Here is a 17,689-nt window from a genome sequence, read left to right on the forward strand (position 1 = left end):
AGGCCTGAATGGGTTTTACTCTCTTTTAATATGTTGCATAAGGCTTTGGCTCAAACTGTTGCTCCAGGCCTGCCAGTCCTGCTCTGGTAGGTAAGACCATTACCATCAAGGATTCATGGGAATATAGTTGTTCTCATTGTTTGAGTTTCTGAGTTTCTGAGATTCTGAACATGCAGTGGATTAAACCAACACTCAGGACATCAGATAACAAAGGCACAGTTCTTCTGTTCGCATCCAGGTGGTGACGGCACTAACTCTCAGGGTGTGACCTGACCTAACCTACAGTAATGGTAATGTGGATGTAAATACAAGATTACATGTTCAAGCATAAATATTTCAAAGAAATGATAATGTGCTTAAATGGAAAAAACAAAGAGCTCGTTTTCTTCTGGCATCATTAATGTCATCTTCTCTCTTCTGTGTTTAATCCCGACAAGCCTTAATATTTGTTTATCAAGCAAAATTAAGTTATTTATTAGATATGATCATGTAGCTCGCTCTAATTATATTCAGTCATTTTGTCATGAAATGTGGTTTGGGAGGGAATCTGTCAGTAGGGTTTTAATTTCAAATCTAAATATCAGCATTTTGTTTGGTGAAACAGCAGCTGATCTAAATGATGTGGAGTCCATCCTCAGGTTGGCTGTTTGCTGGATCATGGTGAAACGAACAGAGTTTTAATTTTTGTAGGTTTTGATGAGGAGTAATAATGTGTGGTGACATCAAACATGTCTGTGAGAATGAAGAATTTTCTCTGATGCTCATTTCCACTGTGACAGATTGTGTTTGAGTTTGAGTTTGAGCCATGTAGATGCGTCAGTCTCTGCTGTCTTCCTGCTTAACTTTCTGTCCGGGAGCAATGCGACCCTCTGGGTGACCCCGCAATGACCCCGCAGTGACTCCTGGACGTGCTGGAGGAGCCTCCTGAGCCGGGGCTTCCGATCCTGCACGGCCTTGAATCAGGCCATGTGATGGGGAAAAAGTAAAATTAATTATTTTGTACAGTCACCCGCACGGCCACGTGAAAAACGACATTATTATTATTATTATTATTATTATTATTATTATTATTATTATTATTATTATTATCGTTATTATTGTTATTATTATTATTATTATTATTGTTATTATTAGTGTTGTTATTGTTATTATTAAATTTGATTCTCTTTTGATACTGAAAATATAAAACGTCGCGGGTTTTGTTTTATGCGCACGCTCTATTTACTGTTTCCTGAATGAGCTGTGTGCGCTGTGAATATAGAAAATAAAGTTTCATCATAATTAATAAATAATAATAATTGGGATTTAGGCAAAACACGTGCGCCTAAAATGTCAGAAATTCAAATGAGTTATATTATCTGGCGGACAATATAATACAATATAGCCTATGGTGTGATAATTGAAACAACTTTCAAAAATAATATTTAAAACATTTTTTTATTAAACTAAGACTATTTCAATAAATATTAATTTACTTTTTAAAGTAAATTATCGGGCTTAAATGTGGATTTAGATTTAATCACACAGGAAATAAAAATAAATCAATAAACAGTGATGATGTGACGGACTGGCTGCTGAAGGAAAGGAGGAATTTGAAGGACAAGATTTTTAATTCCTAAAGTCACGCTGTGACTAACGGAACTGTGAGAGGCAGCGACAGGTGTGTGTTTATATTTACAACCATAAACCGTATTATGTCTTCATGAAGGAGAAGGACTGACTCAGATCCTCGGCTGTGTGGCGGCTGATCCGCACTGCCCTGCTCCAAGGCTGCTGCACATCTCGGTGTGTGTGTGCGTGTGTGTGTGTGTGTGTGTGTGTGTGTGTGTGTGTGTGTGTGCCCGCTGCTGCTGCAGAAACGTTTCCTCAAACACCCGCATCAACAGCCGCTTCCACAGGGAAATATCCTCCATGTAAAGTGTACGCAGGTTGTATAAAAGTGTTGATCTACTCTGGGACGAATTAAAAGCCTAAATAAAAATAAAAAAAACAACAACATAAACAGTCCAGTTTCAGTCTCAAAATCAAAAGTGGCTATTAAACTTAAATCAAACACGGTACTTTTCACAATAAAAGCTCACTGCATATGAGTAAGATGCCATGTTTGTCCAAATAAAAACCATCGGAAACAGGTGTGTGTGTGTGTGTGTGTGTGTGTGTGTGTGTGTGTGTGTGTGTGTGTGTGTGTGTGTGTGTGTGTGTGTGTGTGTGTCTTTTTACTCTCACTCCACACTGGTGTTTGTGACTTCAAAAGGTGTTAGTGTGTGAGAGACAGAATTGTACATTAGCTCTTCAACAGGATATGAACGTCAAGAGTTCATTGTGGGTGTAGAACAGCCCCCGTTGGTAGATTAAGGTCATAAACACTTTAAAGGTTCAGCTCGTGAATTTTCACAGCAAGTAGGAAGCCTAAATCAGGCGAAGGACGGAGGAAATGACTCAAATTTATATTCTCTATGTATGAACTTCCATGGTCTCACAATTGTTTTTATGGTTTGAAAATCTGGGGTCAAAAGTGTTATTATTATTACTATGATTATTATTATTATTATTATTATTATTATTATTAATAAAACATTTTTAGGCCTGTTATTTTTGTTGTCATCATCATTGTTGTTGTTGTTGTTGTTGTTGTTGTTTTCATTGTAGTGATAGTGCTTGCTCTTTCAAAATAAAATTTGAGCTCCTGCAGTAGGCTAACAAAGGGAAGAATTACAAAGTGAAGAAAACGGGGAAGATTTTCAGAATATAACTTTCTAGTATCATTGTGCATAAGTTCTTTCATTCTTGTGTATGTTTGTTGACAAATACTAATAAAGTTAGGAATTCAGTCGGCCCCATGTGACCTTGTGGGTATCAGTGGTGAGATTGAATGTTTGTGCGTCCATTTCACAGCCTGGTAATAATTTGACACTCAGGTAATGAAACGCGCCGGGGTTAAGGCCTTCCTTTAACACACCCACCTAGGGCGAGAGCTCGGTGAGTGGGTGTGCTGATTGTTTAGTGGAGGCTTGTTGGTGAACAATCAGTGCGTTTTGATTGGCAATATATCTATTGATATTTTCCTGAAGCTGCTTACAGCTGAGGTCCAGTGTGTTAAACCTGACCATTTCCATCACAGAGTAAAGAGTAGATACTTGTTTAAGGTGAATAGACTGTTGTCACTGAATATTTCATCACAGGACAGTAAAGAGGTTCATTAAAATGAGACATTTAAGTTGTTAAGTTTTAACTGTCTTGAAAGAAGTGAATCACCAGTGTCAGGAGAATTGTACATGAGGCATTCTGTTAAATAAGAAATAGGTTATTTAATCGTGTTATATTTTAGTCAAGCAGAACAAAGCAAAAGCAAAAAAAGAGGACAGATTCAGATACTGCATCAGGCTCAAAAGGTAAAAACAACAAGGAAGAAACAGGCCTGGACAAAAAAAAAGACTATCCCATCCTTCATGTTCATTGAATCTCAAAGTTATTTCATCCTACATGGCTCAGGTCTTATTTCAAGGGTGAAGTAATGTGTAAGGAAAACATGGATATATCATAGAAACACATGTATTCATAATTATACAAATAATACATGTACTGTATATTTTTAGAAACTTATTACACTCTACCCAATAGTTAATGTTAATTCCTTGTTTCCTTTCACCTTGCATACGAGAGCTCAGCATGCCCAGAGCCATGTTTCTATACTAACTGTGCTGGTCTGCAGCTGCAGACCACCGTCCTACTGGCTGCAGTGAGACCTGCTGGAAGAAGATGTTTGCAGGCTATGTTCAGCTCCAAACCAAACCATGTGAATGAAAGTGCAGATAATATTGTCTGTACAAAAAAAGCAATAGGGGCCGGTTCTAAATTTAATTTGGCAAAGTTTTTGTGGGGAAATACAATATGAATAACTTTGTCAGGTTTCATTTGGTAGTTTGGTTAAATTCTTGAAATCCTCTCCATCTCAAAACAAATCAGTCAGTGTGTGTGTGTGTGTGTGTGTTTCTTTATTTCCCACTGTATACTGTTTCTGCTTTTTGAATATGTTCCCTCCCTCCAGCTGCTATTATTTCAGTTCACTATGAAAAGCAGTTTGAATTAGGTGTGACAGTGAACATCAGACTTAAATCATTATGTCATGCAGTAAACACTTACCAAATCAATTTTAAATTTAAGCCAAAAAACCATAATGTAACTGACAAAACGTAAAGCATACCTTGTGTATACTTGTGCATAATGTAATAGACTTGACTGACTCAGTGGCTGTCTGGAAGGCAGCAAAAAGACACATGCCCTGGAAAGTGATTATCAGTCAGGCATACATGATTTATAGAAACTGGCTAATGAGGTTTTTGGTGACATGTAAACATATGGCAACTGAATGTGACTAAATAGAAAACCACAAAGCTATGGTGTGGGTGGTGTGAAACAGTGAATAGTGAAGGTAAGTCTATGACCAAAAAAGGTTACTGTGACACAGTAAACTGACCCTGGCCTGTAGCTGCTCCACACACTCTGAGCCTGAGAAGATTCAGTTCAATTAACCTTTTTACCGACTAGTCACAGAACTTATGCCCCCACTTCAGGGGCCGGTCTGAACAAAGATATTTTAGACAGGTCTCTACTGTTGGTCCAGTCTTCATGTTACTCATAGATCAGTCTAATGCTGTTTCACAAAAATAAAGACTCACTAATTTTTAGCCAAAAACATTAGACAACTTACCCCCAGGCTAACTCAGGCCTAAGACCAATGTTACCATGGTAACAATCAATGACACCGCAAAAAAACAGGAAAACATGGCTCTTAATTTGTGCTTTGCTAACATTCTTATGGAGAGAGCAAAGAGAAGGGAAACAGTTTTTAGAGACTGCAGCGATATATATATTTTTTCAAATTAGATTTTTCTTTTTCTTTTTATTGCTTCACCCTTCGCTGTATTTCCCAATTGAATTCTTCCAAAAAAAAAATGTTCAGCTGGGGTAAATGGAGTACTGGATTGATCAGATGTGGCAAAAAAGGCGCAAATTGTTTCTCAAAGGATGCAGAGAGGTAAGTCTAGATAGGGATGGATTTAAGTATAAGCACGGTCACATTTCATGCAGTTGCCTCGGCTTGAGGGAGGGGTTGGGAGACAACGCCCACTTAGGGGACGAAACTGTGTCCCATTTCATTGCATTGGTGCTGCCTGTAATGCAGTATCTTCTGTATAGAGGATCCTTGGCTAAAGATAGTCAAGAACTAAATGCTTTGTGCAACAGATGCATTTAGACTCAGTCTATCTGAAAGTCTGACTATTTGTTATATCTGTCTAGAAAGTGTCCATGTTGTCAGATTTGCAGCTATTGTAGTTTCAGGAGAATAAAATATACATTTTGATGAATACAGGGCTGATGTAGCTCTCATTCATAAGATATTGTTACATATTATAACATTAACAAGGGGTTGTTCTCATTATAACCCCATATTTCGTTTTCATTTTGCATTGCTTTACAAAGCAGTGGGTTACAGAGACTACCGGACCTGACAGGGACATTCCCCAATTCCTCTGTAATCACTGAACACTGACCGGACAAACACGTTATCCACTGTTTTATTTATGACGTGAAAAGGAAGGGATGTCGCTCTGATCTCCGCTGTCACTTGAACGACTCGTTTCCAGGGTAACAGACAACACAAAGCCAACGGAGACGGTGACAACACGTGAACAATGTCTTATCAAGCGGTTACCAGCCGTGTTTCTGAAGAGGAACAGGATTTCTATGAAATTAAAAACGCGGCCGAGTTTTATCGGGTCAACCGAGTCCCGGAGCAGATAGAGGGAGCTCTCAACGAACTCTTCCTCCACAAGCCCAGAGACGTTCACGGCTACCTGGTATGACTGTTTCTCTCTCTGCTGTTAATAAGATAGCTAGGCAGTCCGGATGTTATGCTAATCCTAGCTTTGTTTATTTGCTAAAATGCAACGGTTTACACCCAACAAAGCTAGTTAGCTTAGCTAGCAACTTTCTAACCAGCTACTGCACCATGGTGATGGCAGGCCAAAATTGTAATGTCCTCTCCTGAGCACTTTTCCTTGATAAAGGATGTGCAGGAGAATTCATAAGGCCTTAATGAAAACACAGCTGCTAAGAGAACTGCCCTTTTTTTTAAACCAACTTTATTTATAATGGCGGTAACAATATTCAGGACTGTAAGCCTACATTTCAAGTCAGGTTTCCTGTCATTAACAGAATCACGCCTCCTCAGAGAGGATGTTTTCTTCCATTTCATACATTTAACCATCAACCATTCACAGGAATTAACAACAAAATACATATTGTTCAAAACAAAACAAAACAACAGGATTGAAATGTCGAAATAATATAATATCATGAAAGGAAAGGAATATACAAGTAGAGAAAGTTGAGTCATTAAAATAATAATTAAATAAAAATGAAGAATTATTTTATATAATTAATATAGATATTATTAGAATTTGTCATAACTATATTCAGACATAAGTAGGGCTGATATTGGTACTGATACTGATATCTTGACTATACTGATTCTTGACGATACATTTTTCAATACCAATTTTTTCAAATTCATTGTGTGAATAAATAGCCAGTCATCAACATTATAAGATCTTGGTCCAAGCATCCTGCATACTTAATGGCTCTCTGACTCTGATGAAATTTACTAATTTACTCCTTTAATCTTCAACAGTATCAAACCAATTTGGTTTGTCTGTAAAAGTATCCAAGTTCAATACCCAGCCCTAGATGTAAGTATATAGAGTTGCCTGACAGGCGTTTTTGACCTTTGATTTAGTGAAACAACATTTATGTATATACTATTTTGTTATGATGATGATATTGTTAACTAGAAGTTCAATAATCTTGTTCTTTATGATGAGTCCTAACTGGATCTGATAGAGAATAAATCTACATTTATGGATTTTGAGTTCAGCAAATCAGACAAGGAAGGATAGAACAAGGACAAAGAAGTTTTGGATTGTGTCACAAACATAAAACAAGAGGTCTGTTGTTTCTACATTTATGTGGTTCTGCTGTTGTGAAATTACAATAGTGCGTTGTTTTAAATGTGCTGCTGCAAGGAATTATGGGATGACATTATCTCCTTTCCTTTTGTAAAAGAAGGTCCAGTGTATATGCTAAAGGACATAAGAAAGGAAGCACTGAAGCTCCATTCCTCAGTATTTAGATAATTTGACCAGCTCTTATCATAGCTCCCACTTAGATACTTCTGGGTCATTTCAAGCAAAAAAGAGTATTCATTGACAACCTTGGTCTGACTGCACCATCTGGAGCTAGTGCTGCCTTCAAGTGTTGCATGAACTTTGCAGAATGTTTGAAATGCACATGAACTGTAGAATAAAGTGGGCTTACAGTGAAACAAAATGGGACAGCGGAACTGGTAAACCTAAATGGAATGCAGCCTTTATTGATATTTGCAATGCACCTTAATGTTAGGTACATTGCAATGTTAACTCAAATTCTCTACTAACAGAGCATTAAGGCACAAGAAATGCAGGAAATAAGAATTACCAAGGATAAGGCCACATTAAGGCTGTGAAATTAGGGCCATAAATTTATTCTTTGAAAGTGAGACAGTTTTAAGAATAAGCTATTTCTTCCACGTGTTAGCCATGGCTTGTTGTGCAGGTATTCACCTTCATAGAATGCCACCTGAGCATTAATGGATATGACATTAATAATAACATTTGAAGAAAGGCATTCACATTGTCAAACTCTTTGGGTTATTAGCTTCAAACGCAACACAGATCACACCAGTGGTAGCTCACATATGGGATATTGTACTGGTTGTCATGGAAACCTCAGTACTCACTGGTGAAAAAGCTTTTTTTTTCTTGTGATAAATTTAAAAACTCATAATCATCTGTGAAAACTCCCAGTTCAATTCTTTAACTTCCTTGATGTTGTCACCATTAGAGTTACATTTGGCACATGGGACAAAACTCTTGTTACTCTCCATTGACTGTGAAAGTTATGCATGCAATATTTTTTTCCAGTAAAATTTGTAGTGAACATGAGCACTATTTTACTATTATTTTCATATTGTAACATTTAGGTGAGGTAGGTTTTTATATGCATTCACTTGCTTCTAGGTCTTGAACTCTGTTTATTAAAACAAAAAACATTCACCACATTTTTGATCTTTCTTGCTTCATTTGCAATTAAATTGCAACCAATACGAATTTCGCCACAATCTGTAATTTGTGTGCAGAGGTTGGTTTTAATGGCTAAGAACAATTTAAATGCACCATAATGGCAGAATAGTGGGGCCTTTGAGTGTAGTCACAACTCACTGAGGTTAAAAATGTCTTTTTCTTCACTTTAGGCAAATTACTTTGCAAACCTCTCTGCACCACCAAGGATAAACAGACTGAGGGGAAAGGAGGTTTATGACACAAGAGGACAACTATCCATTGAGGTGGAGGTCTTCTGCATCGTCAGCAACAAGGAAAAGGTAAAACTCATAAACCATATTTTGCCTTTTGGCTATAGACTAGTGCTGCACCGGATGAATTGTTGAAATACTTTGTGGTGGCTCACCTGGTGGAGCGCATACCACTTAGGCTCAGTCCTTTCTGTAGCGGCCATGGATTCAAGTCCGACCCATGGACTGTGGCTGACAATCGCTCATGTGCCAGATTGTGGATATTCAGCTCAGTGTATGCTTTCAGTGTAAAGATTGAATATACACACTTTTCAAATGGACTTTCAAACACAAGTCATACTGTTATCTGTGACACAGTCGTATTCAACAGGCATGCTTTCGGCACCACCATGATATCAGCTGTGCTGCTTGCTTGTGTGATGTTGCCGACGGTATAGCTAAAAAATTGGAAGACAGATTTCATATCCACCCAAAATAAAAGGCTTCTGTATGAAATAAATGGCAGAGATGAAAACTGAGAACATTTTCTCTTCGGTTTTAGTTTGTCTTATTTTTGTAAAAACACAGTACAGTTTCAGTTAGTTATCTTTTTTTTTTTTCTTTTTTATAAAGCCTCATATTTATTTTTATTTCAGTTAACAAATGTGTTTTTTCACATCTAGTTTTTGTTATTTTTTTCATTTTCATTACAATAATCTTGGTACGAACCTATGATAATAACCATAATAATAAAATTTTTGTGGAAGGGCATTCACATTGTTGAACTCTTTGGGTTATTAGCTTCAAACGCGACACAGATCACACGAGTGAAAGCACACATATGGGATAGTGTAGTGGTTGTCATGGAAACCTCAGTACTCAATGGTGAAAAAGCTTTTTTTTTCTTGTGATAAATTTAAAGACTCATAATTATCTATGACAACTCCCAGTTAAACTCCCTAACTGCCCTGATATTGGATATTGTCACCATTAGAACTACAAAACAACATTTGAGTTTTGTCACATTTTTGTTATTTCGTTAGTTTTCATTAACGATAATAACCTTGGTCTATGATAATAACTCTGATGTTGAGGTTGGGATGACTGCTGTTTGCTCAGTTGCATGATGATAGAATCAAAGCAGAGCTGAAGTAAAATAGATATGGGAATCATCTGCATAAAATGGAGACTGATAAAGCAGCATATCAATGCTGGTGCTTTTGAAGCTAGATAGAGTTTTATGTAAAATTTGTATGATCAGTCACCTTAGCGGCCTAATTATTAAATCACACTGAATGTAACTGAGGTCATAGGTCCTTTGTGGAATGTCACCTCCCAGAAGGAGAAAAGAATAACATACAATTATCTTAAAAGTCTGCAGGACAGGGATTGCCCTTTTGCCCTTTTGAGTAAATTATTTAAAAAATGAATAGACTCTTTCTGTTGCATGTTATTGCATATTGGATTGTTACTCACAGAAGTTACAAGCAGAATACAGAGACAGCCGATCCATTACAACACATTAGAGATGTTTTGTGTTTTTTATGAAGTAAATTGGGCATACAGTAGCTGTGCTCCGGGATCAGGGAGGGCCCAATGTTAGTCTGTCTTCAGCATTAACAGTAATGTATAATCAGAGAAAAATGTGCAAGTGGTCTGTGAGAAGGAGGGTGGACAGATAAGGGTGTTGTGGGTGAGGAGAGATAAGGCAGATATTAACGCATGTCCTCCTCTCTCCAACCATCTGCTGGCTACAGCTCAGGTGGAGGTGAATGTGTCAGTAGTCATTCAGATTTTATTTATATAATGTAATATCACAAATCCAAATTTTGCTGTAACTGTGCAGCATGATGAAGTCCGCTGTCCTTAGACCTTCGAATGAGATAAAGACTCAACCCAACTCCCCTGAAAAATCCTCTAACTTTCAGGATGGACATGAAATAGATATCATGTGGACAAAATAGTAGATTTACAGTATGGACAATCAGGATGACAAAATTATGAATTGTAAATATTAATGAATAATATAATCTGGGAGGATGTTGGGCAGCTTCCAGTCACACAACCTCCCGTCCACCATGAAAACCTGGGCAGAGGTCGGACTATGCAAACACACGAGGCAACAGCAAGCAGATCAGACCAAGCATACATACAGTAGATGTGTGAACATCTAAGAGAAGGAAACAAACACAGAGAGACAAGGAATAGGCTGAGACTCCTGGAAGACATAGATCCTCCAAGACAGCCTGTACGGAGAGTCTGAATGAAAAGAGAGGAGCCTGGATGCTCATGTGCTTAAGGGAATAACAAACAGAGAGTTAGAGAGATGCAGTGGTGGGGATCTCTTCGGCAGGTCCACATGGACTCTACTGTACTATAGAAGTCTATTTTGCTATTTTGCACTTGCAGCTGTAGTGTTTTTGTGGTAAATAGCTTGTTGTTGACCTTTTGAACAAGTTCTTCTCTTTCTCTGTGTTCAGAGCATTTCCTCAGGTGCTATCTCCAGCCTCTTTGGGTCTAAAGAGTCTTCACTGGACTGGAGAGCTGAGAGTCAGGAGAGGGCTGACCATGTGATGACTGCTGTCCAGTGGATCAATGAACCTCTAAACAACATGTTGAAGGGCCAAAACCCCTGTGACCAATCAGAAGTTGACCATGCTCTCAGGTAGTGTTAAGATGTTTTTCAAGTTAATCTGAAAGGTTACATCTCTGGCTGGGAGACTTTCGATTGTTTATCTGTCTCTAGAATGTCCACAGATCAGACTGTGCTGTTTTTACTAATCACTTTTACTCTCTTCCACATTTTTCATCAGTGTAAGTTTAATTATATTCAGCTGCTGTGCTTAAAAGAGTTACTAACCCTGACTAGTTCAGTTTCAGTGGAAGGTTTTGGTGTATTATGTTGTAAATGTTGTAAATGCTGTAAATGCCTTTACTTCCTGACAAGAATAACAACAATTCTAGAAGAAACTAAATACTTATTTTTTTGTTTGATCTATGATCTGTTTGTGGTGCTACTTATTGATTATAATCATTGGGGTATATAAAAAATATATTGTGGGAGAGCACATCCCGGGTTACAGGAATCTTCTACGATGATCATTAAAAACTTTACCAATGGTTTATAAATGTACGTTAGAAACGTTGAAATTTAGATTCTTCAACTGATTTTAATCCTCTACATTATAATTTTATACAAGGTAAACAAACAGACATAAACAGATAAGTAGTGCCGTTTTTATGCATTAAGATCCAATGGGGTCAGAAGTAGTCTTGTGTGTGTTGATGTCCTAGAATGGGGTCATGCAGAGGTTAATGCTTTTCGCTTGTTTCATCACATTATCATTATGTACTGAGACCCAATAGTAAAGCTTGATGAGTTGCCATGCGTAGGGGTTGAGGATGACAATGCCATAATCGTATTGCACTGTGTGTCTCAGATTCAAATTAGGAATTACAAACACATTTCAGGTAGAACAAGTAAATTACATCTTACATTACTTGTAGTCTAATAGTGTAGATCAGTGATTCCCAAACTGGGGTACGCGTACCCCCAGGGGTACGCAATGTGACGTAGGGGGTACTTGAAAAAAAAACATGATTTGCAAACTGATTATAGTTTGAAACTGGCGTATAAATAGACTAACTCTAAGCTTTCCGCAGACTGCTTATTGGATGAACCGCTAGAATGAAAACTAATGTGTCCGAAATCACTCACTCACTATTGGCCTGGGTCAAAATGGGTGGGCCCACACGGGCCCAATAGTAGCGCCGCAGATGCTCGAGTCTAGTGTTCAGTGAATTAATTGCACTGCCAAAGTCGGCCACCCGACCCCCGGCTAACCGCCGAAAATGGATAAATGGCTAAAAAGGATAAATTGCCCTTCCAGAGGGACATCAGCTGCTATCACCAGTCAGCTCACAGTCGAACAACAACCCACGTTATTCTTCACCTTCAAGGTCTACCTTTGAGCGGGATGCTAGTAGCGATGCACCTGTGGCTAGCCAAGCTGCTAGCATAGCCACGGACAGTGACGAGGAGTCGGATGCAGAGCCTCCTGGTGCGGGAAAGCATGCAGCGACGGACAGAGAAACAACCTCATCAAAAAGGCGCAAATATGATGAAAACTACATTGCTTTGGGATTCACTTGTATCAGTACTGGTGGATTTACTCGGCCACAGTGTGTTATATGTGCAAAAGTACTGTCTCACAACTCAATGAAACCTTCACTGTTGCGCAGACATTTAGAAACAAAACATGCTCATTTGAAAAATAAGCCACGGGAGTTTTTTGAACGAGAATTGAGAAGACTTTCTATCAGTAAGACTTGCATACGGGAGACAGATAACGTTAATAGGAGCGGGCTACAAGCATCTTACATGGTGAGTTACCGAGTGGCTAAAACTGGCAAGCCACACGCTATTGTGGAGGACTTAATTGTCCCTGCTGCCACGGATATGGTTGGGACAATGCTGGGGGAAAAGGCCAAAAAAACTATACAGACCATGCCTTCATCAAACAACACTGTTTCTCGGCGCATCAGTGACATGGCAGAGGACGTTTTAAAACAGCTACTACATCGCGTACGAGCCAGTGAATTTTACGCACTACAGCTGGATGAGTCGACAGATGTAGCGGGCCTGGCACATATTCTGGTATATGTGCGGTACATTCATGAAGGGACAATTAAGGAGGACATGCTCTTCTGTAAATCTCTGGAAACAAGGGCAACTGGAGAGGACATTTTCAAAATGCTGGACACCTTTGTGACATCAAACGGACTTATGTGGACACAATGTGTTGGCATCTGTACAGATGGTGCAAAGGCCATGACCGGGAGACACAGCGGAGTAGTAACGCGCGTGCAAGCGGTTGCGCCTGATGCCACTTGGGTTCACTGCAGCATCCACCGAGAGGCTCTTGCTGCCAAGGGAATGTCTGCCAGCCTGAAGAATGTTTTGGACACAACAGTGAAAATGGTGAACTTTGTGAAAGCCAGGCCCCCGAACTCTCGCATATTTACTGCATTATGCAGTGAAATGGGCAGCGATCATGAGACGTTACTACTTCACACAGAGGTACGCTGGTTATCAAGAGGCAAAGTATTGACACGTTTCTTTCAACTCAAAGATGAACTTAAGATTTTCTTCAGTGACCATAACTTTCATTTGTCTGAATATTTGCACAATGAAGAGTTCCTTACACGCCTGGGTTATCTGGCCGATATTTTTTCTCGCCTGAACGAACTTAATCTTGGATTACAGGGGGTTTCCGCAACCATATTTAACGTGCAAGATAAAGTTGAGGCCATGATAAAGAAGTTGAACCTCTGGTTAAACTGCACGGAGAACAACAAAACAGAGGTCTTTCCGTCAATGGATGATTTTTTGTGCGCAAATGAACTGTGTTTGACGGACAGTGTGAAACATGACATAACCGCGCACCTCAGTGAGCTGGCTGCACAGCTGCGCAGGTATTTCCCCGAAACTGACAGGTCAGATAGTTGGATACGTCATCCATTTACAGCTGTGCCTGCTTCTTTATCAGTATCTGAACAGGAGAGTCTCATTGAGATTTCAACCAATGGATCCCTGAAAATTGAATTTAATGAGAAGCCACTGCCAGATTTCTGGATCGGACTGCGCACAGAACAGCCTGCGCTGGCCAAACGCGCTGTCAAGACCTTGATGCCCTTTGCCACCACGTACTTGTGTGAGAGTGGATTCTCAGCTCTGACAGCTATGAAAACAAGATACAGAGCGAGACTTTGTGTGGAGAACGATTTAAGACTCAGACTTTCTCAGATTCAGCCAAATATTGCAGAGTTATGTGCGTCCTTTCAAGCACATCCTTCTCATTAAAGCTGTGGGGAGTTTGTACTTCAGTTTGACTGTTCTAGAAATGTTTGTTACATTTATTTTTTCAAAAGTGAACTGGTGTTGCTCACTGAAAATGCTGTAAAAATGAATCTATTTGGTGAAAGATAAAATAATATAGAAATAATTTAAGGGATTTTATTTGATGTGTTATATGTATATGTGTGTGGGGGGGGGTTTACAGACAGGTTTTTGTGTGTGCGGGAGTAGGGGGTACATGGCTGGAGGTCAGATGTCTGAAGGGGTACGTGGCTGTGAAAAGTTTGGGAACCACTGGTGTAGATAGTTAGAGTTACCTTATTAATCTCAATAGGAAACTGCAATTTTAGTATATACTGTGTATGCCCTGTTATATACAACCTGCATCCTTAAGTAGAAGTATTATATTATATTAGTATATTTTTTGACATTAGGAATAGGACAGTAATGGATAAAAAGAAGTATTAAAATTGTGTTTTATTTTTGGTAGGTGGTAGGTCTGCATTATATGTAGGCAGACGGATGTAAAATAGAATGATTTTTGAAAGTAAAGAGCCATGTGCATACAAGCAAGTGTCATCTGCATAAAAATTGATAATTTGTCTGTATATTGTTAATCTACATTGTAAGCAATAATAGACCAGAACCTTGTGGTACCTCCTCAGTAATTGTTAAGTGAGGTTGACCTGAGACCATCAGATCATCTGTGTTCTAGTGGGTCCGGGGAGTCCGGGGAGTTCCTGGTGGTCCCCAGCAAAAAGGGGAATAATTTATTTTCACAATAATTCCATCCATAAGTAACACAATGACGGAATGTTTGACTATGTTGGTCATGGTCATGTTTCAAACACTTTCTGTAATAAAAGATCTAAAAGCAAAAATCTCATCAAATTGGGGGTCCGTGTCCATGATCTAATTTGTGTCAGTTCAGGGGTCCTTGATGTGGAAAAGTTTGAGAACCACTGTTCTAGTTGACATGTATTAGGTGCCACAAATATTCTGAAATCCAGTACCTACTGTACATGCTTATTTTATTCTGCCCCAAGGACATATAGTCTTCTTTTAGTACTTGTTTTTGTGACCTAAAATCTAATTTTGTCCTCTGTAATTTTACACAGTAATTTCTTCATGGCCCGGTACCTGGAGGAGAAAGACATCCGCAACAGGGAGGAGGGGAAGGAGAGTCATTCACCAAACGAGTCTGAGGCGGTTCTTCCTTCTGCACCGTCAGCACAGGCTAAAGACAAAAGGACTGTTGATAAAGGTAGGGTGGTGACCGGTTGTGAATAGTACTTCCAAATATTTGGTATCAATATCATAATTTCTACAGTTGTAAAATCTTGCAGTTGAAGCTCGTTATTAAACCAAAACAACACTTTTCCACTATTAATACAGCATAATAAAATGTAGAATGTGTATTGTCTGTCTATCTGTTGTAATACATCATATTGCAGTTTATATTCCCTTGCTTCCTCAAATGACTCAACGGGGCAGCTGTGGCTCAGGAAGTAGAGCGGGTCGTCCACTAATTAGAAGGTTGGTGGTTCGATTCCTGGCTCCTCCAGTCTGTGTGTTGAAGTATGCTTGGGCAAGATACTGAACCCCACATTGCCCCTCAGTGTGTGATTGTGATGAATGAATGTGTGAGTGAATGGCGGAATGTGAGAAGTATTTTAAAGCACTTTGATAGGTCAGTAAGACTACAGAAGCGCTATATAAGTGCAAGTCCATTTACCATTGTGCTGGGTGACATATTGCTTCACTTTGATAAAACTGGCTGCTGTAGTTCTTTTCAGCTCATTAAAGTAGCAAAACATTATAAACACTGAGCATGTGCAGTGAAGTTGACATTGAGTTGCTCTCCAAAGACTGACCACAAATTTAGGAATTTTAAGTAATTTTAAGTAATTATATTGTTATTCAAATCTTTATTATTATTAGTGTGAATGCTGCAGCACGGTCTCTAACTACTCCTTCATACTTTGTCCTACAGAAACCGTTCAACTATCAAAACGTTCGGCTTTTTCTGTAGATTATTGGATGTATTCAATTTCTTGATATTTGATATTTTTGATATATTTATATATATTTTTTGAAATATTAAGCTTTTTATGACATTTTTTTGCCATTCAAATGAATGGAGACCATATTCAAATCCTTGAAAAGTTCAGCCTCTTTAAACTTTAACTACTTCAGCATACTTTCAGCTAAAGACATCATTCAACGTTTAAAATGTTCTGAAGAAATTCAGCTATTAAACTTGTATTCAAATTCATTATATCTTCAACAGTTTTTGAATTACTACAGTTTTAGTTTAATGATTTCTGAGTTTATAATGGGTGTGTATTGCATGGAACGTTCAGGGCTAGAGTGGATGACATCATCGCTAAAGTGGGAGAAGCTCTAAAATTTGTCTGAAAAAAATCTGTGTACCTCGTCTTTATGGCCACATATTTCGATCTTGACACATCATTTCTTCCTCATTAGTAGACAAATTTGTCCTGTTTCATATAAAGTGACTACCTTAGCAGAGAGACTAACAGAATTTAAACTGTCAGCCTCAAACTGATGGGAGTACCCTCCAACTGTCTTATAAACTGCGATACAAATTCAGGAGCTGATTTCAGGAGAAAACCAGGACAGACCCTATATTGTAACTCGCTCCTATTTCCACATTTTTGGCTCTAGAAACACCAAAACCACAAAGAGGTGTTCAGGAGAGTCTTGTGGCGCTGCCCATGTGATAATTTTGCTGATATTATGTACTGTTTTGTATTTAATGGCAGGAGGTTGAGAAGTTTGCTGACCCCTTTCTCCCATAGATTTTTATGAGCGCTGTCTTCAACAGCCAGACTCTCTCTCTTACATACACACACACACACACACACACACACACACACCGGAGACACACACACCGGAGACACACACATATATACACACATGTGCACACGCACACACAAACAGACACATAGAAATGTAGACAGGTAGACAGACGGGCAGATAGACAGATAGATAGACACAGTTTAATTCAGGAAACATTTGGCTGTTAACTTCAGTTTGAATTTCATTCTGATTGGTGGATTACCTTTAACCAGTGTTTTCCAGGTGCTGCCTCTTTCGAAGACAGGTGGTCACCTAGTGAGACAGCATTGTCACCATGGCAACCTTTAAGATGAGGGAGCACACATCTGGGTCAATTAACCTGATTTGAGAGTCCTCTGATATCTTTGGTGTTTATCAACCACTTAACTGACATTTGTGCAGTGATTTACACACATCTCAACTGGTTTCACTGGAAATATGTTTCAGTCCACTTTTACACTTTAACACACATGAATACAGACAAGCAGAGAGCTACACAGACAGACAGATAGATAGACACACACATGCACACACACACGCACATACGGAGGCACGCGGAGGCACACGCACGCACACACACA

At 38.8% G+C, this 17,689-nt stretch overlaps 1 protein-coding gene across 6 annotated transcripts in view; it reads left to right on the forward strand.

Annotated features, from left to right (window-relative positions):
* The first annotated feature begins 5,568 nt into the window (after positions 1–5,568).
* eno4 (enolase 4) overlaps positions 5,569–17,689 on the forward strand; it is a 36,945-nt gene continuing 24,824 nt past the window's right edge. For 2 of the 6 annotated variants that reach the window (XR_008829622.1, XR_008829623.1), the window contains exons 1-4: positions 5,571–5,861; positions 8,351–8,479; positions 10,870–11,054; positions 15,365–15,510. Coding sequence is in view for 4 of the 6 variants with exons in the window: in XM_056396093.1 (XP_056252068.1) it covers positions 5,697–5,861; positions 8,351–8,479; positions 10,870–11,054; positions 15,365–15,510 (625 nt within the window). In the remaining 2 variants the exon portion in view is untranslated. Of the gene's footprint in view, positions 5,862–8,350; positions 8,480–10,869; positions 11,055–15,364; positions 15,511–17,689 lie in introns of all 6 variants that reach the window. The other 4 variants (XM_056396093.1, XM_056396092.1, XM_056396091.1 and 1 more) reach the window with 4 other exon arrangements.

This window comes from Seriola aureovittata, chromosome 14 (genome assembly GCF_021018895.1).
Source record: "Seriola aureovittata isolate HTS-2021-v1 ecotype China chromosome 14, ASM2101889v1, whole genome shotgun sequence".
NCBI classification, from domain to species: domain Eukaryota; kingdom Metazoa; phylum Chordata; class Actinopteri; order Carangiformes; family Carangidae; genus Seriola; species Seriola aureovittata.